Raw genomic sequence first — 22,103 nt, 5'->3', positions numbered from 1 at the left:
TAGTAGCAACTACAAACTAAGGATGCTCCAAGCAATGATAATTTGTGACCCTGCGCCAGTACACAGAGGGGCAGATGAAAACAACTTGTCCCAAAGCTGCTACTGGGGCTCTGGCATGTTTATCTATTTGGCCCACATGTAGCCGTGTCTTTTAGCACTGACAGCTCCTGCAGGTTGGCAGGTTTTCAAAAACTTGTCAGCCCTCGATAGCATTCCTATTCCTGCAGAGATGGGTGGGTCATGCTGCAGATTACACAGTGATAATAGTGATGACATATAACCCCATGTGCACTGTTAGCAAGCACAGGACTTAGAGAGTGCAGCATTTCTTTGCAGCTATTTCTTAAGTGTTTACCCAGCTGACAAGATTCTGTACTTAGTTTACAGAGTAAAATAACAAAGGCTTTAAGCAAACTCACAAGAAAATTCTGTGTATCAAAGTAATGTTCCCAGCAGTATCCCAGAACTTAGGATTCCTATGGATTTTCTTCTCCTGCTTTTCAGCCTCTGATGCTGTTCAAGATGTTTGCTTTACACTGCACTTCTACTGGTTATGGCATAGCTGTCTTCAGATTTGTTTTCCACATTTCCAATGCCTTGATAAATGTAGGTTGCTGCTCTTTCCTACTTTCTTTTGCTGAACATCTTTATTTTACTCATATGAAGGAAACACAAATCTTTCAGTTTACAAATAGCTTCCAACACTTGTCAGGCATCTAAGGATCTTCAAGAAAAGCCTATGGCATTTGATAGTCCCATTCCTGCAATAGGAGCTAAAGGCTTCTGTTCAGGACAGCTCCACAGAAATTATATCCTTGTTACAGAGGGATGATTATCCTTCACTAAGCTTTAGATATTTGCAGAGTGCAACCATTTTAGCTTTCTGCATTTGCCTTTTGTTCTGGAGAATTTTCCTATTATACTATGCTACTTACTGTTCTTTTATAACGAGATTTGCAAGCACTGGAAATTGGATGGATTTTTTCAAGCTGCCAGCTAACGAAAGTTTCAACCAATTACAAAATAAATTGAATAAAAAAATACAATGATTTAAGAAATTGGAACTCCAGGAGAACTACTGATTTATTTCATCAGGAAAAATATACCAGGAAATAAAGCCATAACTTAATATATGTAAGTTAAATTAACTAATTTAGGTAAATAATTAGGTTGCAAAAAGGAAGTTATTAAATTATATAGATATGTATACATTGGAGAAGGGAGCAGGATACAATGCTTTGGATGTTCTTTGAATACTATTCCAGAAATGTCTCAAAACATCAGACTCTCCAGTATAATCTTGCCAAATAATTACATTCACAAATGAGGATTTTCTGACAGTAACTGGTTGGCTTTTTGAGGTATTGTGGTTCCTAATATAACAAATATCTGAAAGTGAGACTTTTTATAAAGTAATCTGAACCAGCATGCAGCATTCTACAGTTAATGTTCAGTTTTGTTTTAAAGAAACCCCCAAACTAAGCACAATCCTGTATTCTAATTTCAAAGCTCTTACCACTCTCTTAAACTCTCAACTTGATCTCTTTTAACCCTCCTTCCTCAAAGACATTAAAAACATCACCTATAGGTAGAAATTTAACATTCTAATCAATTACTTCTTATTTTAGTGGCTGTGCACGGACAGATTTCTTTTCCAGACAACTCTTACTCCAGAGTACAAAGGACACACTTCAGACCCTTGTAGTCCCAACATGTGTGGTTTCCTCGCACCAGGAAAGCCTGGAAGCGAGCTGCCTGGCCTGGCGCCAACCCAAACCACAGTCAGTCTAAACACAGCACCGGCAAACACTACTTTCTGACACTTCCCTGCTACTGAAGAGTATCCTTTAACATTGAAACCTCGTCAGGGACTGAGATTTATAACGCAACCTCCTTCATCTCATCTCTTCCCTCCATGGACAAGTTTCTACCATCACAGCACAGAAAAATGTTTGTGTGGTATCATCTCATGCTACCTGGCTTTTACCTAAGAGGAAAAGTTTACAGTTGCTGAATGCTCATGGAGATCTTGGAAATCAGCAAACCAGGATGCTTTGCAGAGCTTTTCAGTCACTTTTAGCTGTTTAAATACCACTTTTCCTCAATGTTTTGTCTGAAAAGTTAAAGATTACATGAATGGTTAAACTAAGAAGCAGAAGTATTTGAACCTGCAGACAATAATTTCTTTAGTCCAGATATGCTACTGGTTATGGATTTTATTCCCTTCTTTCAGGTTACCACAAATGTGTAGGCATACATTCTCCAATCAGCTTACCAAATGCAAGCTTTCATTTCAATGTGAAGTGAGTTTTTGCTCCACAATATCTATATTAAGTGGCACTGTCTGATTGCCACCATCTAATTCTCCTGGCTCAGTCTGTGTTCCACTCTTTTTGGAAAGCACAACGTCCAAAATGATCGGTGGTGGTTTGGCTAAAAGGAAAATTTTACCAGCTTGGACAGAGGGGCAGATCACACAGGGTGTTACCACCTCCAGGAATCTCTAAACCTATCAAGCCCTGCTGAACATAACAGGAGGTGACAGCACTCAGTAACTCTCAGGAGGTAAGCAGCATCCCACAGAAACAGAAATCTGCTTTTCACACACACATGCAAGATTTGTTTCCTACAGAAAGCCTATGCCAGAAATCAATCTGCAGCCTGAAAATCTGAATATGAATAATGCTGTTACTAATGCAACTTCCTGAGGAGGTGCTGGGTTTTGAGCAAACTACTTAGATGGCAGATGCAAGGGAAATGTTTGATAAAGCATCCCAGGGAAGAAATTTCCTGAAAGTGGCATACGGAGCATTGCAGAAGTCAAAAAAAAGAAATAAGATATTGAGCCTGGTACTTCATCCCTTCTTTACAGGAACAGCAAGTGTTTGGCTCAGACATGTGGGGCAAAACATTCTGTTGTCACACTTGCTAAGACCCTGTGCTGCAGTTGCATTAAGCCAGGGTCAGTTACCTCTTCAGAGCGGACAGCAGAACACAGTAATTTAAAACCTCCTTCTGCTACTTAAAGAAAATACCTCAAACACAGCTGAGAATTCAAATTTTCTTCAGTAACTAGCCTGTCTAGAACAAACAGGAAAGCAGTTTTCATATGTGTGTTCCTGTACAAACATCTGTTTTTTACACAGAGCAGTCAATTATGCTTACAAAAGCTCCAGTTTATCATGTCTGCTAGAAATCCTGAACGCTAAATTGCCAGCCTATTATCTGCAGTTAACATGCTGTCACAGGGCATGGGCAAGGGAATACAGCAGACCCCAATGGAAGCTTCTCCTATCACTAGTAATTCTAGATATTAATACAAATGTTAATATTAAAATTGTGCCTAACATTTTTACTATAATTTAAACCATCCAAATTGTCTCTGCTCTGTTTAATATCACAGTAAAGTAATCCCAGTGATGCCAAGAAGCAAGCAAAGAGCTGTCTTCAGTTATCTTCTTTCAAATGCTTTTATTTGAGGAGGGTGACCATGAACAGAGAAACTAAGGAAACTCAGCTACATTTTTCTCTATTTGTTAATATTTTGATGCTACTTTCACGCACTGCAGGGATCCTCCAGGTAGGTTATCTTTTGCAGGACATCAGTCTCACAGAAGGTCGTATAACTTGAAAAACTAAATAGATTTAAGATAATCTGTATAACTATGGTAGGTAAGATTATGAAATCCTGGTACACAGCACTGCACAATGAATCTGACAGTGAAGGAAAAAGAGAGAAAAGAGAACAAAACTGAACTTATGAGATGAACTCTGTGGAAAATAAACTGACCTTCTTTACATTTTTGTTTAAATCAACCAAGTTGAGCAGGAAGATGTGGTCTTTAGCCCCAATCAGCAGCCGGCCCCTCTCCTCATCTAGCAGTAGGGTTCGAAAATCAAGCCCCTCAGCTGAGCCCAGGAATGGGATGCAGCTGTTTGAAAGCAGCAAGTCTGTGGGAAAAAAGAAGAAAATCTTTATAATCAAAATGTTTACATATGACTCATTGGTGTCTTTTATAAATATATGCAACCAGCATGGAGTATGCCAGTGAGATAACTGCAGCCTTAGAGCGTGTCTTTCCAGGGTCATAATAAAGTTGCTGTCAACCTTGATTTTCTTCAGGGTTTTTTATTTCTGAATTGGGTAATATTTAATTTCAGAAAACATCTTTCTGTATGAAATTTTCTTAATAAATTATCTCCAAGACATAAAGGAATTAGAAATTCATCAGGAATTAGAAATTCATCAGCAATTAGAAACAAATATATATAAGTATTTATAAATAATTACTATGTTTAATAAAGTATATGAATAAATAATCATATATACATTAATGTACATATATAAATAACATACATACATATAAGTATATATAGTCAAGAAGAACTGGAAGACGGTTGCGACCATAAGATGCATAGGAAGTTCAATGCAAGGTTTAATTTGTCCATTATCTAGTATTAAATTCTGGTGGCAATATAGAGATTTGCTACAATTAAGTTTTCAATTACTATAGTTTCAATTGAGATCAGAATCAACAGACATTGAGCAGTACATCCCTAGGGCACAATACTGAAATGAAGGCAATAGGGAGGCAGGTTAAGCAGAGCATCCGGTAGCAATGCTTCTAAGATCTTGAGGTCTTTAATTTCTTTACAGAGGTGGCCGTGGATGGGTGTTCCTGCATCCTTGCCCTCTCTGCAGAACTTTTCTCTATTAAAAGCACAAATTTGACACTTAAGTTTTCCTATGATTTAATAGTGGCTTCCAATCCCTTCCAAAAGAAAAACATGCTTCTCTGTGAAACTAATGAAAGAATCTATGCTTCTTTTGTATAAATGCTAAAAAGCTGTAAAGTAAAACGCTCATAACTTTCTGCATAATGAATACTCTGTGGACATAATTCAGGAGGAAGGCACAAACACATAGAAAAAAGCACGAGAGTTTAGTCTTGTTGGGTAGTAATTAATTTGGGGAGAATGAAATTAAACATATGAATCATCTCTTCCATAAGCAAACTCTCCAAGCTAAACTATTCAAAAATCTTTGGACAGAAATGCAAATTCTGTATTTACCTAAACATAAAATTAAGGTTATTTCCACCTTCCTGGCACTGGATAATGTATCCTTCCTGTTAGAGAAGCCAGAATCACAGCATAAGTTATTTACACTTCCTGATCATGATCAAAACCAGGGCTAGTATTTTGCAGAGAAAAGCCTGAATGAAATTAAAAGGGGAAAAAAAAAAAAAAAACAAACCACCAAAACAACCCCAAACCAAACCAAAACTTTTTTATCCAAGGTCTCTTCTGAAGCACGTGACAGGCAAAGCAAAGATTAAGCCCTGTCACTGGGCTAACAGCACCATGGGAGAAAAAAATATTTTATCATTATTAATCTGACTACCTGGCATATAAGCATGACAATAATTTTTTGGCTCAGTCAGTTCTACTTAAGCTCATGTGGTTTTGTCTGGCTTGCTGCTGAATGTTATTATGGTACAGTCTGAAAACAAATTGTCTTGTATTGCAGCTCCTATTCCCCTAGGTGAGATTTATTTGGCAGTACTTTGAAATTAAATCTTACTCCACATTGAAAAAAATCAAATCCAACATTAAGCCTACATTACCTTACACCAGCACTGCCCTTTCTCACATATCTTTTCTGAAGGTAACATCAGATTTTTCCTAAAGTAGTAACACTTTAAAAGACCTGCTTATTAATTAACAGCAAGATCACTTCAGAACAGCTTAAGGTTATTGTAGTATCACGCTAACCAAAGTCCCATCCAAACTACTTTTTACACTAGAGCTGGCTGATGAACAGACTGTCTGAAGAACAGCCAAGCCAGTGTAATAAATAAATAAATACAAATTTTAAAAGGAAAAAGAAATATCCTCAGAACACAGAGCAACTGCTCACTCCAGTAGTTTGCTATCACCCAAAAAGAGATAAGGATCTACTCCTCTTGACCCTTGTCTTTACTGGGTTCTCTCTTACCAGACAGCCACTTCTAGTGAAACCCTATTCATTTTTTGTGTGTGATGTAGATGTTTCTCCATTAGATGTAGAAACCTCCTCCCTGTTTTTTTTTTGTGACTGGAAATCCTTGTTAACGGTTATGATGGAGCTGTTTACTAGGAAAAGGTTCTCTGGTGCTGATCACAGGAGGTTTTAGCTCCCAGGGATTTCTCATTCTTTTCAGCTGATTTCTAAAGTACAGCTGAGCATTGCTGGAGCACATAATTTCTAAGCAAACGTCTTTCTCTTCTCCACCCATGACATAAAAGCTGGCTGTATTACTAGATTATCTGATTTACTGTATATAACAAATGCCTTATAAATTCTGCACTCTATATTAAATCCCTATTTAACAGTTCTGTGTCCTGGTTAGTACATAGGATGGGGGGAAGACGAAAAATACAGGATCACAATATCTAATAATCATTCATTCACGTCATTAACACCAATAAACAGGAGAGACTCATGAATTTCACGGGCTACTGTATTACAACAATCCGTACCACCCTGTTACTTTTAAATCTCTTCTGATGACAAGCTGCCAGTCATATCACAGTGCCCACCCATGGGACATGAGTAAGACACAGAATATGAGGGAAAATTCCTTCTCATCTCCAGCCACAGGAATTTGATCCAAGTAAGGATAAATGATACGCTTGTGCAAATGCTCTAAAGTACTTTCACTGCTTAGAGTCATGCAGTCCACGGACCTTTGCAAGTGTGTTGGTCACCAAAAATATGTAGACCTAATTCCCCACATACCTAAAAGGAGATGACCAAGTCTGCTCTCCACTTCTCATTTCCTTCTTATTCAGAAGGAATAAGCTCTGTAATGACCATCCCAAATGGACATTTGTCATATGATGCTTAACACTTCTTGTATTTCTCAGTAAAGAGACACCTAGGACAGCTACAACAGGGAGGGAAAAAGCTGTCTCATGACTGAAGTGCCCAAGTGGGAACGAGCCCTGCCTAGTGCCTTGTACAGTCATCTGTTTCACTGCATCATAAGAAAAACACTTGTAAAATGTTCCAGATTGAAATGACAGCATTGAACACTGATTCCTTACTGACGCAAATGTCAACACAAGCTGCAAAGTGGTGAAGAATCAGGTTTGGTCAGTTATTTACTAACTATTGAAAAGAGATTGGAAAAAAGACCCTGAACACAGCCACTGGTAAGATTAAAACTGAAATATGACCTAATAAAAATTGTCAAATAAATATTAATAGAGAATTGATTAAATTACAGCCCAATAAATAATTGTTTTTACTCCAGAAAACAGTCCAATTTTATGGATTGAAGTTGTCCTTCCGTGATGTATATTTAATATCATCACGGATATAATACTGGACAAAATTGCTATGAAAAGCACATTTGCCCAATGGTTTTCAAGCTTAGAGAAAGCTGTTGATTTGAATTACTGCATCTCTGTAGCCAGGCTAATATAGAAAGAGCATTCTCACAATGCACAGAAACAAAGCTAGTTACAGGGATGATTTTTCATGAGTACATGTTCAGCGCTAAATTTATAGTGCGTATCTGCTGGTTTACTGAAAATTAAATACTTTTTTTTCCAGTCTGACAACTAAATGAATATTCAGCAAACTCCCTTTCTGGGTTAATATTTCACTGCTGAGTGGTGGAAGCTGGAATAGTGACTTTTATTCATTTAGAAAAGCATCGCAGTGGACTTGGCTCACAACAGCAAGATCATTTCTTACTTAAATAACCTCCAGCAGCAGAGCCATGGCATAAATGCTTTGAATGAGAAACTGTCATTCTGTTCTGATGATATGTCTTTACATTTATACAGCACATTTAGACTTCTTAGCCTCAAGTCATATGTGGTGACCATAAGCATGCAGCAACCTGGAACTGCTCTGTCAAGGCTCAGAACTGCCTTTGTGGCTGGTCACTGATATTTTTGTAATGATAAGCAATGCCAAAAGTGGCAGAAAGGGAACTTCTCAACCTGTTTCGAAACATCTACATCTAATGACACCTTTGAATGACTCTGAATTTAAAGGCTGTATACACATAATACTGTAATTTTCAGATACAGTGAAAAAACAAACATCACATTGTTTTCCACTGGATGGGAGCAAGTCCTTTCATGTACTGGAAAATACCTGTGACAATTTACATGGGTATTGTGTGAATCCTCAACTAAACTTTTGAGCTAAGGAATGCCTATATAGCAAAAATACAGAAATTTACTTGATTCCTAAAGTATTCCGAGTTTAAAAGATCCACTTGATCCCAGATGTATTTGTACAAAAGCAAAGAGAATAGCTCCAGTCTACTACTAGTCTCTATAGCATACTGCAAGAAGCAAGTTATATTTTGTTTAGCTGCATCTCACCATGGACAATGATTGATTGTGTGTGTGTGATTTATTCTGCATGTCACATGGCTCTCATTGCTATACAAGGAATTTTATTTGTCCTGGAGGAAACTGTTATATTCATAGAATCAACTAGATTCGAAAAGACCCTTAAGTCCGTTACCCCAGGATTGCGAGGTCCACCTTCATGGAACAGAGCCTTTCCAAAAGCCTACGCATTACTGGAAAGAGAGAAAATATGATTCCTTGCTTTTACAATATTGCATCAAAATCTTGGTTCTCTTTCTGTGTAGCCCCCAAAACCAGCTTTATACACCATTTTGGAGTTAAGCTGTTATGTTCCTCTTTTAGGATGTAACTGTTCTCCAGAAGGGTATTATGGTCAAGGAAGTTGACATTGAAAAGAGAACTTTTCCAAAGATTATTCCAAAATTCAGGAACAGTCTTCCACAGGCATTTCAGGACATTTTCACATTTGTCTGCTCAGCAATCAGCAAACTTACCATTTCCCACATCTCTATTTGCAAATACTTTTCTGATAAAAGTAAAATACCTCAGCATTTTACAACCCAGAAAAATCATAAATAATTAAAGTAGCTCAATTATGCACGATGCTCCTCAAACCTTCATTACAGACAATTGTAACTAAGCAATAGCTCTCTTGACACAGAACTGTGAAGAGAATTTTTACACTGTTCATCAACAAGGGACAGATTATCTTATCTTCATATAGCTACTCCACTCATAAAGAAGAAAAAAAGGAGAAAGAAGAACCAGCCTCATGATGTAAGGTCTGATTTTCTTTTATAAGTAATGCTCATGTGAAAGGATGTGTTTCTGCAAGATAGGAATTGAGGGTACTGCAGATTATTTAGTTCATCTATGTCTAAGCCGGGGTTATAATCAATATACAGTCCTATCTTTGTGTGACTCAATATTTCTTAAATGTGCAAAAATGGTAATACTGTATAACAAAATAGGTAGTTGCTTACCTCCAAAAATGCACACAGGTAAAGTATGAACTAAACTATTCTTGCTTATGTTTATAGAAGTGTATTTTAGTTGTGTTTTAGCTGCAAATAAATTCAAATAGTAAAAACAGCTGCACAAATGAACTGTAAAGTGTTATTACTGCTGAGATGATTAAAAGCTGCTTTGTGACCTCATGTTATTACTGAAAAAAATGCAAAGGCCCAATTCATAAACTTCACAGAGCCAAACCAAACAATTAACTTTAGACAGCACAACTGAAAATGTATTGAGTGAAACATCTGTTTTTTCTGAAGAAGACCTAAGAGTGTGGATTAGCACAGGTTCCCTTTTCTTAAGTAGTTTATCTTTCTTGCAAAATTGCCAAAGTAAGCAAACTCACTGCTGTTTCCAAGGCAAAATTAAATCACTTTTTTGTCCAAGTGATACTGTGGATATTTAAAGAATATGCATGACAAATGTAATTCAATAAAAATGATTGGCAAGCATATGAACTTTGGTGATGTATAGATAATTGTTGGCATCTCATTATACATACCTCTCCATTAAGAATGCCTGGCACCTTGACAGACTTCAGTAGTACCAAAGCTCCTCTTTAAATGAAAGCCTGAACATACAAACAATGGACTCATCATGTCTACTTCATCCCTTTCAACTGTCACGACCAAACATATCTTTTCTCCCTTCATTTCTCACAGGTCATCAGCCAGTGTAATGGGTAAATAATCTGAATCATTTAAATGAAATCTGTTTTCTTCCGCTTCAACCTTACTTCAGATTTCCTTCAAAGTATTCCAACAGAAAGAGGATATTGCTCTCCAAGAGCATAAGACATTTTCCTTATATCTTTCAGTGACCCGAGTTCCAAGCAGCTGACAAAACCTCTTCCCTGTTCTGAGGGAGATGACTTATAAACTTACCTATTCCTAAAACTATTCTGAAAACACACATTACTAACTCCATAGTTGCAAACAGCCTATTTATTTACTGACCCTCAAAAACAGCAGCTTTAAATGAACTATGCCACTCTCACTCTCTCTAGCTAGAATCCCAATTCTCATATGCCTTGGAGCAACTCGAAATACAGTAATTACATTCATGCCTTGGTTAACCATTTCCCAGCCTTTTGTGTCTCCCAGTCTACCACCCAATCAAATACACAGAAAGCAAGAGAGTGATGATAAGCTTCAGCTGAAAATATCAGCAAAATCCTCTTTAACTGGCTTATTTGATAAAGCTGAGTTAAACTCACTGATTGTGAATCAGTTTTACTGCTCCAACTACTCTACTATCTCATCTCATAAACCTTGCAGCTACCTTTAGGTGTATAATCATATGGCCTGCAATCAGAAAGGCATGAATCTCATGAACGCATAGCTGTGAGGAATGAAGTGTGAAGATTTGTTTACATTCTGAGGAAGAGGCAACATGAAAAAATGCACTGACAATGGGTTGCACCTAGTAGATGTTTAGCATCGAAATCATCTTGGGGATCTAGGACTTTTATTAGCTTGCATGAATAAACACACTCCACTCCAAAGCAGTGGACTCTTTCTTTCCTGCTTGAGTGGAGACACACACTTTGCAAGTGCATCCAGGTGTTAAAAATGTAACATAGTGATCATATTTAGCCCTTGAAGGCACATAGCTCTTCATCAAAGTATGGTTCATAAAATTATATGCAGTTCTATTGCTCCTTTCAAAACAAATTACTGTCATTATATTGCACTTGCCTTCAAAATAGCACCGACCCTTTAATTTTGGGCTTGACTTTGCTCAGAATGATGCAAAAACGGCTAGAGTGTTTTCAAGCACCTGTACCTGCAGTTTTCGACTAACTGCATCTTCAGAGAAAGTTCTGAGAGCATGATATTCTCTGGAGATGCACACAGCATTCTAAGAACAGACAGAGGGGCTTTTTGCTACAACTTGTAGCTTATATATCCGTGGCCAGATAAAACAACAGCAGGTTGTGCTATTTGTTCCACCCACATTATCCGGTAGCAGCTGTACATAACACGACACATTTTTAAATCCTTGGTCAGCTTTTGCTTTGTCAATGAAATTCCATCATTAAGAAGTAAGGTAAGTGGACTCTTTCACACTTGGAGCAAATGAGAACTTTGGTGTGGATTTCAGAGTCCGGGATTTAATTCTGCAAGGAGTTTTCTCAAATAAATCTGAGGTATAATTGGCTACAGAAACTTGGATTTGGTTCAGCAGCTGCTCTGACACTACAGATAGGTGCTGACAGATTCCTTTGAGACTCTGACTCACTTTACTCAAACCCGCTTACACAGATTGTGCATCTGACGCTAGTACTTGCTCCACTGAGCCTACAGTTGTTATATATGAAAGACATCAGTTTTAAAATGGTCAGATATCTTAATAATACTTTCACTTTAACTTTTTTTCTCACCAAGTTCAAACGTATTTGTCAGTTTCCTAATAAGCATAATGTTCATAACAAAGCAGACAAAGGTTTCATGCTAAAAGATAAGAGACCTTGAACTGCAGTGCCATGAACAACTGTTGTAATAAGCGTCAGATGGCATAGGCCTGAAAAACATGTTAATATTGACACTAACAGCCTTGGGAAAGATACTGAGAGCATAAGCTATTCCTGAAGAAGGCGAATTGACAGTGCAAATGAGGACCAATACCAAACAGATTTACTTTCTTAGTTACTTCATTAGTGCCTCTATTTTCAAGAAAAATCCAGATTTGTTGCCTATCATTGCTATTATTGAAAACTAGTTGCAGTTTCTACACTAGTGTAATCAGATACTACACACCAGTTATAACCAGTTTCCATGACCAACACAGATTTTTATGGAAATCTTCAAAAGGTGTACATCCCACCCTTTCCCTCCCTCTGCATGCTCCATAGACATATATCCCATTTGCTCTTGCATCAAAACTTAGAGCCAGACCCTGAGTTTAACCACTGGGACCTGCAATAATTTTATCAGCTGAGGATCTACACCCAAGTGTATAGCAAGAAGCCATGGTGGCCATTCTTCTCTTCAAGTATGGGACCAGAGTCCTCATAAGCTATATGGTCAGCTAAATGAGATACAAAGATAAAGTCCTAACAGTGTACGTTCTTGCCAAAGGGTCTGATTAGAGCTGGAACTGGTGCAAGAGAAAGGGCAGACCCATGCATCTGGGAGCAGATGAGGGAGGAAAGAACTGGGTATGTGTACCTGGGGAAAAGGGAGATGTCCTCTTTCCAGAAGCTGCAAATTATGTTGGCTCAGCTGGTGTAAAACCATGTCTGAGAGAGCCTGTAAGATCTCTTAAGTGCAGATGGTCCTTGAACACTCTTCCCACAGCCCCTCTGAGGGCAAGGAAGTTTCTCATAACTGGCTTCAAAAAGCTCTTCTGGTTTCTCAACTCAACCAAGCCAGGCCCAGATGGGCACAGCAGATACAGTAAAAGAGGTGAAACCAGGTCTGAGAAACAATAATCAGCTCACCACCATGACCCACTTCCCAGGGAGCAAAGGCAGCATTTGGGAGGGCTGCAGGGGCTGTGGCAGGAGAATTGCCTGCACAGGAAAGGAGGCAAAGGGCAGGACCTCTGCGAGCAGATTTACCTGCCAGTGGAACAGATATTTCCGTTGCTGGCAGCAAACCTGCTTTAAGAGGTTCCTGCTTGCTCTCCCCACATGTAACTGCTTGTTCCTGTACCCGCAGGGGGGTTCCCTCTCTGACATGGGTCAGATAATCTTTCTTTCCCATGCTCTGAATGAGGAACAAGAACTTTTATAATGACAGTGGGGACATTAATACTTTAGCTATTTCTACCATCCTGACTGCTGGTTGAGTTCACATGGGAAAAACTAATAGCCCTGCTCTACATAGCTGCAGAAGTGCAGTACAGAGATACAATACTATAGGCAAATACTGTTAAGTCATTATTTGGGGTAGCCGCATAGTATGGACATTATCTAAGAAAATGTGGTTTAAATGTAGAGAAAGACCATTTTCAGGAAACTTCAAAGATTTTTCCAGTTTTCCAGATATAATTTTATTTGATTAAAAAATAATCAAGTGTAGCAAGGTAACTCAATTGGCTAATGTGAAGATAGGTTTTCAAAATAATTTTGTACTGGCAATGGCGAAGGACCTCTTAGAACAAGGAAAATAAACTCAATTCACATTATTATAGCTTGGACTAGCACAATATTCTCCTATGGCAAAGTGAAATATTATCATCAGATATACTTTCTGATGTTGACAGGAAGTAAGTTCTTACGAAGTCACTGAACAGCTGCATTAATTCCATTATATGTTGGAGTTGGCTTTGCAACTTCTCTCACATTCAGAGTCTGACATACAGATGTGCAGGTGCACCCAACATCTGCCTTGTAGACCTAGGCAACATTGTGATAGGACCGTACTAACTAAAAATTATAGGGCAAGAGATATCAGAAATGTGTGTCTGCAAAACGTAGTTATGTGCAACATCATCTCCTGTCAATCCTAAGCATATAATCTATCATTTAATATTAAAGGGGGTCTTTTTTTTAATTATTAATATTTACATTTATTTATCCATTTTGGGGCACCAGTGGGTGTCACAGAGTGCTGCTGTGTTACATGTATAGTGAAAAATATTTTTCAAAGACATCCAGGTTGGATGGATGATGCAGAGGGAGTTGTAAAGCTGTCCCAAAATTGCCAGATAAATTTAGCATAAAATTTCAGTGCCTTCAGTAACCTCTTTGCCATCAAACTCTATAGCACAACCCAGAGCACTTCTCTGTGACAGACAGGATTTAGATCACAAATGTGAGAAAAAGGGTACTTTTGTCACTCCCACCCTTGTCTAAATGTCTCTGTTTAACCACAGTGAGCCAGTCCCTCTGACTTCTCTGATAGAACTCTGGCGTGATAAAGGAAATTTTGTCTCTGTCTCTTTGCGCCATCTCTTTGTGCATTTATCTCTGACTTTGACTACAGAACAGACCTCCCCTGCACCCCTCAGCCCTTCTGTGAGGAACTCATCTATAAATGGAACATCAGAAATGGGGAGGGAGGAAAGGGAAAAAGGATGTGACTCAAGGACCTGCACTGCAACCACAGATGTCCACTGCTAGACATTCACTGACGTCAAGAAGATCATGCCCTCAAATTAGTGCATAGAAAGAGAACAAGGTTGGGATCTTTCAACTACTGTGAATTGGATTTGCTTTACAAATGTCTTTAGTAAAGTGCAATTAGACAAATATTTTTGAAAGTACCCTCTTCGAAGCTGATGCCACTGATCATATATCTTCCCCACATTCTTCTTCTAGGCAAGCAGTTTTCTCATGTTGTCTCATCCTCCTTTTTACAAGGGCCAATCACTCTTCCCAAATTCTTGCCAAGAAAGACTTTGTTTTTTTTTTTCTCATCTTCTGAGATTTAATCAAGTGAACATTCAACAGAATAGTTTGGCATTTTGTGAACACAATTCTTTTTTTATCCAATTGAGGCCCTTTTGTGATCAAGAAAAAAAAAGACAACTGTTGTGAGCTACAGGCTGTTTACACTGTTAAGAGGTTGGTACGGGTCAGTTCTCTAAGGTTATTCTTAGTTCAACTGCTATGTAAACTGTTGATGTCACTGACGGGAGGCTGCTCTCCAGGACATTATATATATGATAATTATACGACAGAAAATGCAACATATAGTTGGATCTGACCTCCAAGTTCACTAGTTTAAAAAAGGAAAAAAATGTCTGTAAGAAACTTACTGTTTTTTCCATTACTAAAATGTAATAAATGCCTTCAAGTTTATACTTAGTCTGTACCGTATACAAGAGTGTTTCTTTACATGGACAGCAAAGGCCCATCCATCTTTAACCTAGGGTGGATTGTAAGTCTCAATGTTGACTGTCTCCAGAAAGCTTTTTTGAGAGAAAACAGGCAAAAATCTATCTCATAACTAGAGAATCGTTTGAAGCTGGGGTCTCAATTCTCATATAAATATTTTAAGTTACTCTACTAAGGAATCTCAGATAGATTTTTCTGAGAAATCAGAAATCATCAAAAATGAAGAAAACAACAAACAAGGGATTCAAGAAAAGCAGCACTTCCTCACTCAGCATATTTTCCTTGATTTTCATAGACATTCAGAATTACAGCTGCTGATATTACCACAAAAGCACATATTTACTGACTTTTCTTCCTCTTCCTGTAGGGCAAGCACAGCTGCTGAAATGCAAGCTTATTTCTATGCTTTTTTGTACATCATCAGTTTACCATGTTCCAACCATTCATAGTTGTGCAACACCCTCATCAGAGTAGTGGGATTACCACAGTGTCACAGACAGTTTAAATGAGTCTCATGGAGCTATACAATTGTAACTATAATTTATATACATAATTAAATGATGCATGACAGGGAAACACGCCAGCTTTACTGAAACAGAACAAACTAACTTCTCTGATGCAACAGTTAAGCATCTCAACAGTTATAAAATGAAACAGGTTTAAAGCAAAAATCATTCAGAAAACAGGATACTTGACATTGTAAAGTAGCATGTTCAAAGGATCATTTTTAGAACATTAAGGAAATGTACTAATCCAGTCAAGTTTTCAAAAGAATTCCTGGCACCAAAACGTTATCCTCTGTTTGCTTTTTCACCATTCTGTAAGAATGGATCACTCTTAGGGGAAAGAAAATCATGTGCAAAACACCATATGAAGCTAAACAATCCTTAAACATGGCTAATTTCCATGTGGAGCTGATGATTTAGCACTGTCATCCTTCAACAAAGAGAAAGACTCACATGTCTTTAGTTTACATATTTAAGATGAAAAAAGCAAGGAGTGGAAATCTGACACTGCTTCAATTTACTCCAGTAGCAAAACTCTTGCCATGACTTTAATGGGAGTGAGACTGTATCTTAATTCATTCAATGTGAAGAAGAAACAATCAGCTGAGAATAATGTTCGTGTTTATTAGATTTAAATTACTGCCATAGTTGTTTCTAGCAGTGTTAAGTAAATCCTGTTGCATAAGCCAAAGTTTGCCTTCATCTTGCCTTTACCTATGTGATCTGTCACAATGCAGGATCCTGGTCTTCTGACCAAATCACCACTGGTCACAGCAAGTGTGGCTTGCTTTTGGGGCATGGCTGCATTCCTGTATAGGAATGATATAAATTTGTGGATATGTCACTGGTGACAACGTCCAAACCTGGGCTGGGGCATGCCCCCCAAACAAGAAAACAGGGTGCACACTTCAAATAAATGTAGTATTTGAGTGCACAGATTGCTTCTAACATGTCCATGAAAAGAGTCAAAGTAAAGCAAAGCAATAGGCTTAAATCTGCAATGAGGAGTTTGTACTTTTACCGGAAAATCTAGGATAGTCGCAAATTGAAAAAAGTTGATGTTTTTTATCTTTTCCTACAGGACAATCAACCTTTATGTCTGGTTATTCTCTGCCTCTCACTATAAAGTAAAGCCTGGAAACACACACACAACATCTGTATGGATCTACCTGTCAATACTCTGGGAAAGACTACTACCCAGAAGAGAGACAGCATTTGTCACTTGACATTCCTTTTCTTCTCCCTACTCTCTGGGCATGAGCATTTCCTAGCCCTCAGCTGAGGTGTGCTGGGCTGCAGCTGTGAGATGAAGTAACTGCAGGGCAAAGCCCTGATTGCTTCCAGCTCTCCTGCCTGAGAAAATGCCCAGCTGTTCTGGGAAGATGATGCTACGCCACCCCATAAACACATTGCACCTGGAAGGGGATGAAACCTTCCCTTCAAAGACAACATCTTCAGCAGCCAAATGAACACATATATGTGACCAAGTGTTCAGAGCTGCCTGATGTTGCCAATGTTGGTCAGTCTTCCATGAATAAGGAAAAGGGCCCCCTATTATCCTCCTCATGGAGTCTTAATTCCAAAGAATGGAGATGCCAGGACTTGTCAATGATATGACTGTAATAATTTTATGGGAACTGGCAAGACAGTTCAGTTCTCCTATACCTTATTCTCAGAAACACTGAAGTTATTTTGGCTGGGATACCTGGTGGGGGAGGAGGGAAGGTAAGCTTAATTCTGACAACTCTATTAGTTGTGACTTCTGTTACGCTGTTATCAGCAACAAAAATATGATTTCAGTATGACAAGCACTACCTGCACCATTTACAATGCAAAAGTGTGAAAACAAAGCAGTAACTTTTTTCTTGTCTGTGGAAAAGTAAAAACAGTCATGTGTTCCCCCCCCCCAAAAAAAAAAAAAAGAAGAGAAGGTACAGTAAAGTCTGATATTCTCTTTCCTTTAGCTTTTCAGTTCCATCACAGCTCTCCAAATTAAGATTTATGTGCCATTTTGTATCTTCTGTTGATTTTTTTCCCCCTACAGGGATATAGGTGGATAAGTCTGGATAGGAAACTATATCCCTCAAGCCAAACTGAAAGGTTTATAAAGTTGCTAATAAAAGTTTGGCTCAGGGCCTACATATCAATCATCCACTCATTGTCTTTTTAAACGAGCTCAGGCATTTTCCCAACCACTCCCAGCAGGTCTCTGCCACTATTTTAAACTAAGATTTCAGTGATTTCTTTTTTCCCTGTGCTGACCTAAATAATTTTTCTCTCTCCCCCTCCTTACCTGCCAACTGCATTCATCAGGATTCTGCCAAAGGCTGTATGCTTTTGAAGTTGAGAGGAATTCACTAATTGTGAGTGTCAAATCCACAATAAATGCCACTACCATATGGTATATGCTGCTATTGGGAATTATCTCAAAAGGCCTAGCTGTGAAAAGCCTGCCTGTCTGTAAGGAGGGTTTTATTGCTAACTTTCATAACTCATGTCAGGTTGTTTGGTTTCTGTATTCATTGGCTTAAGTGAGTGCAACTGTTTCCTGGATTTATAAAAATGTTGTCAAGATGCCTTAATCTCTCTTCCTCTGAATCTCTCTCACACAAACACATTAAAACACATACATACACAGCAGAATAGCACACACAGTGGCACATGAATCTCAATAGTATATCCTTGTGCTTACTCAAAAAATTCCTGTATGTGTTAAGCTCATGATAAACACATCATAACCACTGATGAAGGTTTTACAACCTCCTGTCCCCTCATACCACCCTGAGTGTAATTCTGCAAAGCGTAGAAAGACCTAATTTTGAAAAACTGAGAGCAGAATTAGCTGCTGGATGGGGTGCTGACATAACTAAACTGGACATCATTTCCTTTAACTAAACAATACAGTATCAGTGATGTATCTATGTGCCTTGTAAAAACTGTGGAAGCGATCTGTACACTCAAAGCAAAAAGAAATCTGATTTCTATGAAAAGTTGTCCACCAATACATAAATACAACTGTATTTAAACCCCTCAGCCAGTAACATTCTCAACAAGAGGTACACAGGAGGTTAAGAAAATCCCCCTTTAGGGAAGAAGAAAGAAAACATTTCAGGAGTTTCACATACCAACTTAGTGATAAGGGAATTACAACAATAAAATGTCAGTGCCATTTGAAACACCTGGGCAGCTCTCTCAACTTTCCCTGATGTTCTAGAAAGGTGTGTGTGTCCTCCACACTCCACGTCATACCCGCTAGCCACATGGGAATGTTTCCACCGTTTCAAGTAGCACTAGAAGCCAATGTTTAGGCAATGACTCCTGGCTCATCTACATATTAATATCCTTTTGGAGCAAACTGAAATAATGTTTTACAACCCCAGTTTTATTTCACAAACATGTACCCTTCCATCCAAAAAAGATAATTTAATTGTGTCCTTAGGAAGAATTCATCTATTTTTAAGGCCCCTATCATGTGTTTCTGGGAACTCTAGGGACAGTGTTTCACTTTCCTAGTTAATAATAAAAATCAATTGCTGGCAATATCACATCAAAACAAAAGGGGTGGAATCAGAGAAACTACCCAAAAGTTTACCTTTGTAGGAAAGCTTAAGTCTTGGGATATTTTGTTTTGATGTTCCAGTGACTGGAAGGAACAGCATCACTAAAGATAACAGGCTGCAGGCATGTGGTACTTGGAAAGCTCTCATTCTGCTCTCTTCTTCTGTATCTTCTTTTGCACTATGGTGAAATATCTCCCCACTTTTCAAACAATCCAAATTTAATCTGGAAGAAAAAAGAAAACATCTGTAGATTTTTTTGCATTGTTATATAAATAATAATTCTGAAAACAAGCCAGACCTATCTTTAAAGAGTAGCTCATTTAATACATTTGCTAAAAAAGTAAGTTCCTCTAGCATAAATTAAAATGTTGTAAATATCTTTAACACTAAACTTACACAATTTGAGGTTGGAAAAACATGTAAACCTCTCAAACACCAATGTCTAGCATAGCTGAAGTTTAAGGAGAAATTAAATTAATGAATTACCCATAAAAATAACACTTTCCAATAAAAAGTGACCATGAAACTTGTTAGTTCATACTGCTTCATTGGATATCTTCATGTTTTATAACTCTGTCTTTATCTCAGTATAACAGGTATGTATGTTTATGCTATGACTAGAAGAAACTGTAATATCTCAGATATCATGGGTGTACAAGCTGAGCTAACAGTGAGTACATACCCATCATAAACTTTCATAAATAAACTAAGAAAATTGGATAAAGCAAGAAGTTGTGTTTAGTTTTAATAGAGAAAAAAGTCAATGCAGCTGATGGATTTAAATGTGCTCTCAGGATGATATTTCCAGCAGAATAACTGCCTCAATTCACCCACCAAAATGTCCTATAAACTTTAATGAGTGGTTCACACTGGGGTCAATAGGCTGATATGGGACTTCAGTAGCACAGTGTGCAACTAAGCCAGCTTTGCAACACTTTTCACTAACTAACAGTCATTCATATTCTAGAAATCTTAAAATGTTTTACAAATGAAAGTAATTATCACTGTCCTTATATTCCCTATGCAAAAACAGAGTCATAAAACTGCAGTGAACCTACTTCCTCAAGGTCACACAGCCACCACAGTAGTTGAACACAAAGCAGCAACAGCAGTCCTGGTGTCCTGCTCATACCTAGTTGTAAGAGATCCCTTTTGCCCAATAACTCCACTTTTGAATATTAAAATTATTTCAAATGACATCCTGAGTTATGAAGGCAGAATTTGATGGTTAATAAATCACAGAGATCAGGGTATGAAAATATTTGCAAGACCAGATCATCCCCCCTGCAAGTGCATGATACCAGAGGTCAAGGGAGACAGCTTGTGAAATGACAAATGTCAGTGTTTGAGTAACGCTGTAAATCAGGGAGTAAGGAAATGTTATGGTTAGTGGTGAGATTAATGGCTCATGACTTGCCATGAAAATTCTTTTCTGAAAGGTACTGAAACAGCCTGATTAAAAGAGTAATCCTAGTGCCCACATAAGCCAGCATTTGCATGGACATCAAGGGAAAGGCTCCTTCTGAGCCTAGGAGAGTCACATCACAGAGCACAGCCCCTGAGTTTCTCTAGCAGTCTGGCACATATGCTCACGGCAGCACTGCTGCCAAAGCACCTCTGTGAGCTGCAGAGGCATCCAGAATCAATTTAGCACCTCATGATGCAGGCTGTACATCCTTCCTGGCATGAAGGGACTGGAAAGAAGACCCCTTCATTTCTCTCTGCCAGAGGAAACCTCTCTCAGAGGAAGCTGGAGCTCTCTGAGCCTCCAGACCTTCTGTCAATAGCAAGAGACAAGGGAGTGTGCAGGAAGGGCATGACAGGGAAACAGAGAGACGGAAACAATTTGTAAAACCCCCAAAGCATCATTCCTATTGCAGAACACTGAGCTTCTGTCTTCTCAATCCCTTCCTCAATGCTCACATTCAGCTTCCGAATGAACTAGTGTCACTAGTTGTTTTTTTTTGGACAAGTGTCACTACATATTCATGAGATGACTTGGAAAGAAAACAAAATAAACATGAAATGCCTCTGGTTCATCTTTCCCTTCATTAGAGTATAAGATCTCGAGGGAAGGTCCTCGCTTCTTCCATGCCAATACATCTATTTGTGTTTGGACTATGAAGGCCTGATACCAACTAGACTACTACAGGACTTTATCACCTTAATGAGATTTATTTGGGAGGGAAAAAGGGGAAAAGAAAGGAAGTGAAGAAGAGGAGGACTATATTAAGACAAGAGGCACCAGCCCTCTTCATCTTCAGTGGGATGATAGAGACAAACCATAATTCAAAATCAGCAATTAAGAGGGAGTCACTCACTGCAAGTATGTTGAGAAGTCATGGCTTAAGGGTCTGGGCCTCAGCCAATAAGGAACTCACGAGAGGATATGGGGCTTATTTTCTTGAGGCAAAGCACAGTGAAGAAACAGGACTAAATTTGCCAATTACAGAAAAAAAAAACAGTTGCTTGAACACACTGTCATTTGCGTAATTAATTGAGGATGAGCACCAAACTTGCCTCTTTGGCCATACCTCACAACCTCATTTTTTCATGTAGGGTTCTTTTGTTTATGGAAACCTTTCTTCTTCTTCTTCTGTTATTTTTTTTTGGTTTTTTTTTTTTTTTTTGTTTTTTTTTTAGTTTTTAACTTTACTCTTTTATTTGAATAATGTCTGTGAAAAAACATTTGCTTTAATTCCTGACACAAGGAGGTTAGTTTACACTGGAGACAGCTGCTCTGTGAGCTTGAGCCAACCCCATCTTGTCCTAGATTCATTGCAATCTGGCCAGATTGTCACATATATTTTTAGTTTATGATGATCTTCTAACACAATTCCAGCTTCCACAGAAAGTCCT

At 38.3% G+C, this 22,103-nt stretch overlaps 1 protein-coding gene across 4 annotated transcripts in view; it reads right to left on the bottom strand.

Moving 5' to 3' along the window:
* The window catches only part of SEMA3D (semaphorin 3D), a 138,060-nt gene that overhangs the window by 74,247 nt on the left and 41,710 nt on the right, over positions 1-22,103 (bottom strand). For all 4 annotated transcript variants that reach the window (XM_061467283.1, XM_061467284.1, XM_061467281.1 and 1 more), the window contains exons 2-3: positions 19,277-19,467; positions 3,791-3,951 (exon numbers count right to left, since the gene is read on the bottom strand). In XM_061467283.1, the coding sequence (XP_061323267.1) occupies positions 3,791-3,951; positions 19,277-19,391 (276 nt within the window). In that variant the 5' untranslated portion in view covers positions 19,392-19,467. The remainder of the gene's footprint in view (positions 1-3,790; positions 3,952-19,276; positions 19,468-22,103) is intronic.

Source organism: Pezoporus flaviventris, unplaced genomic scaffold (assembly GCF_033815535.1).
Source record: "Pezoporus flaviventris isolate CSIRO_AGI_PZ_B2104156 unplaced genomic scaffold, CSIRO_AGI_Pfla_v1 ptg000045l, whole genome shotgun sequence".
NCBI lineage: Eukaryota > Metazoa > Chordata > Aves > Psittaciformes > Psittacidae > Pezoporus > Pezoporus flaviventris.
The sequence above is the reverse complement of the archived record's forward strand: the minus strand, read 5'-3'. Positions and strand labels throughout refer to the sequence as shown.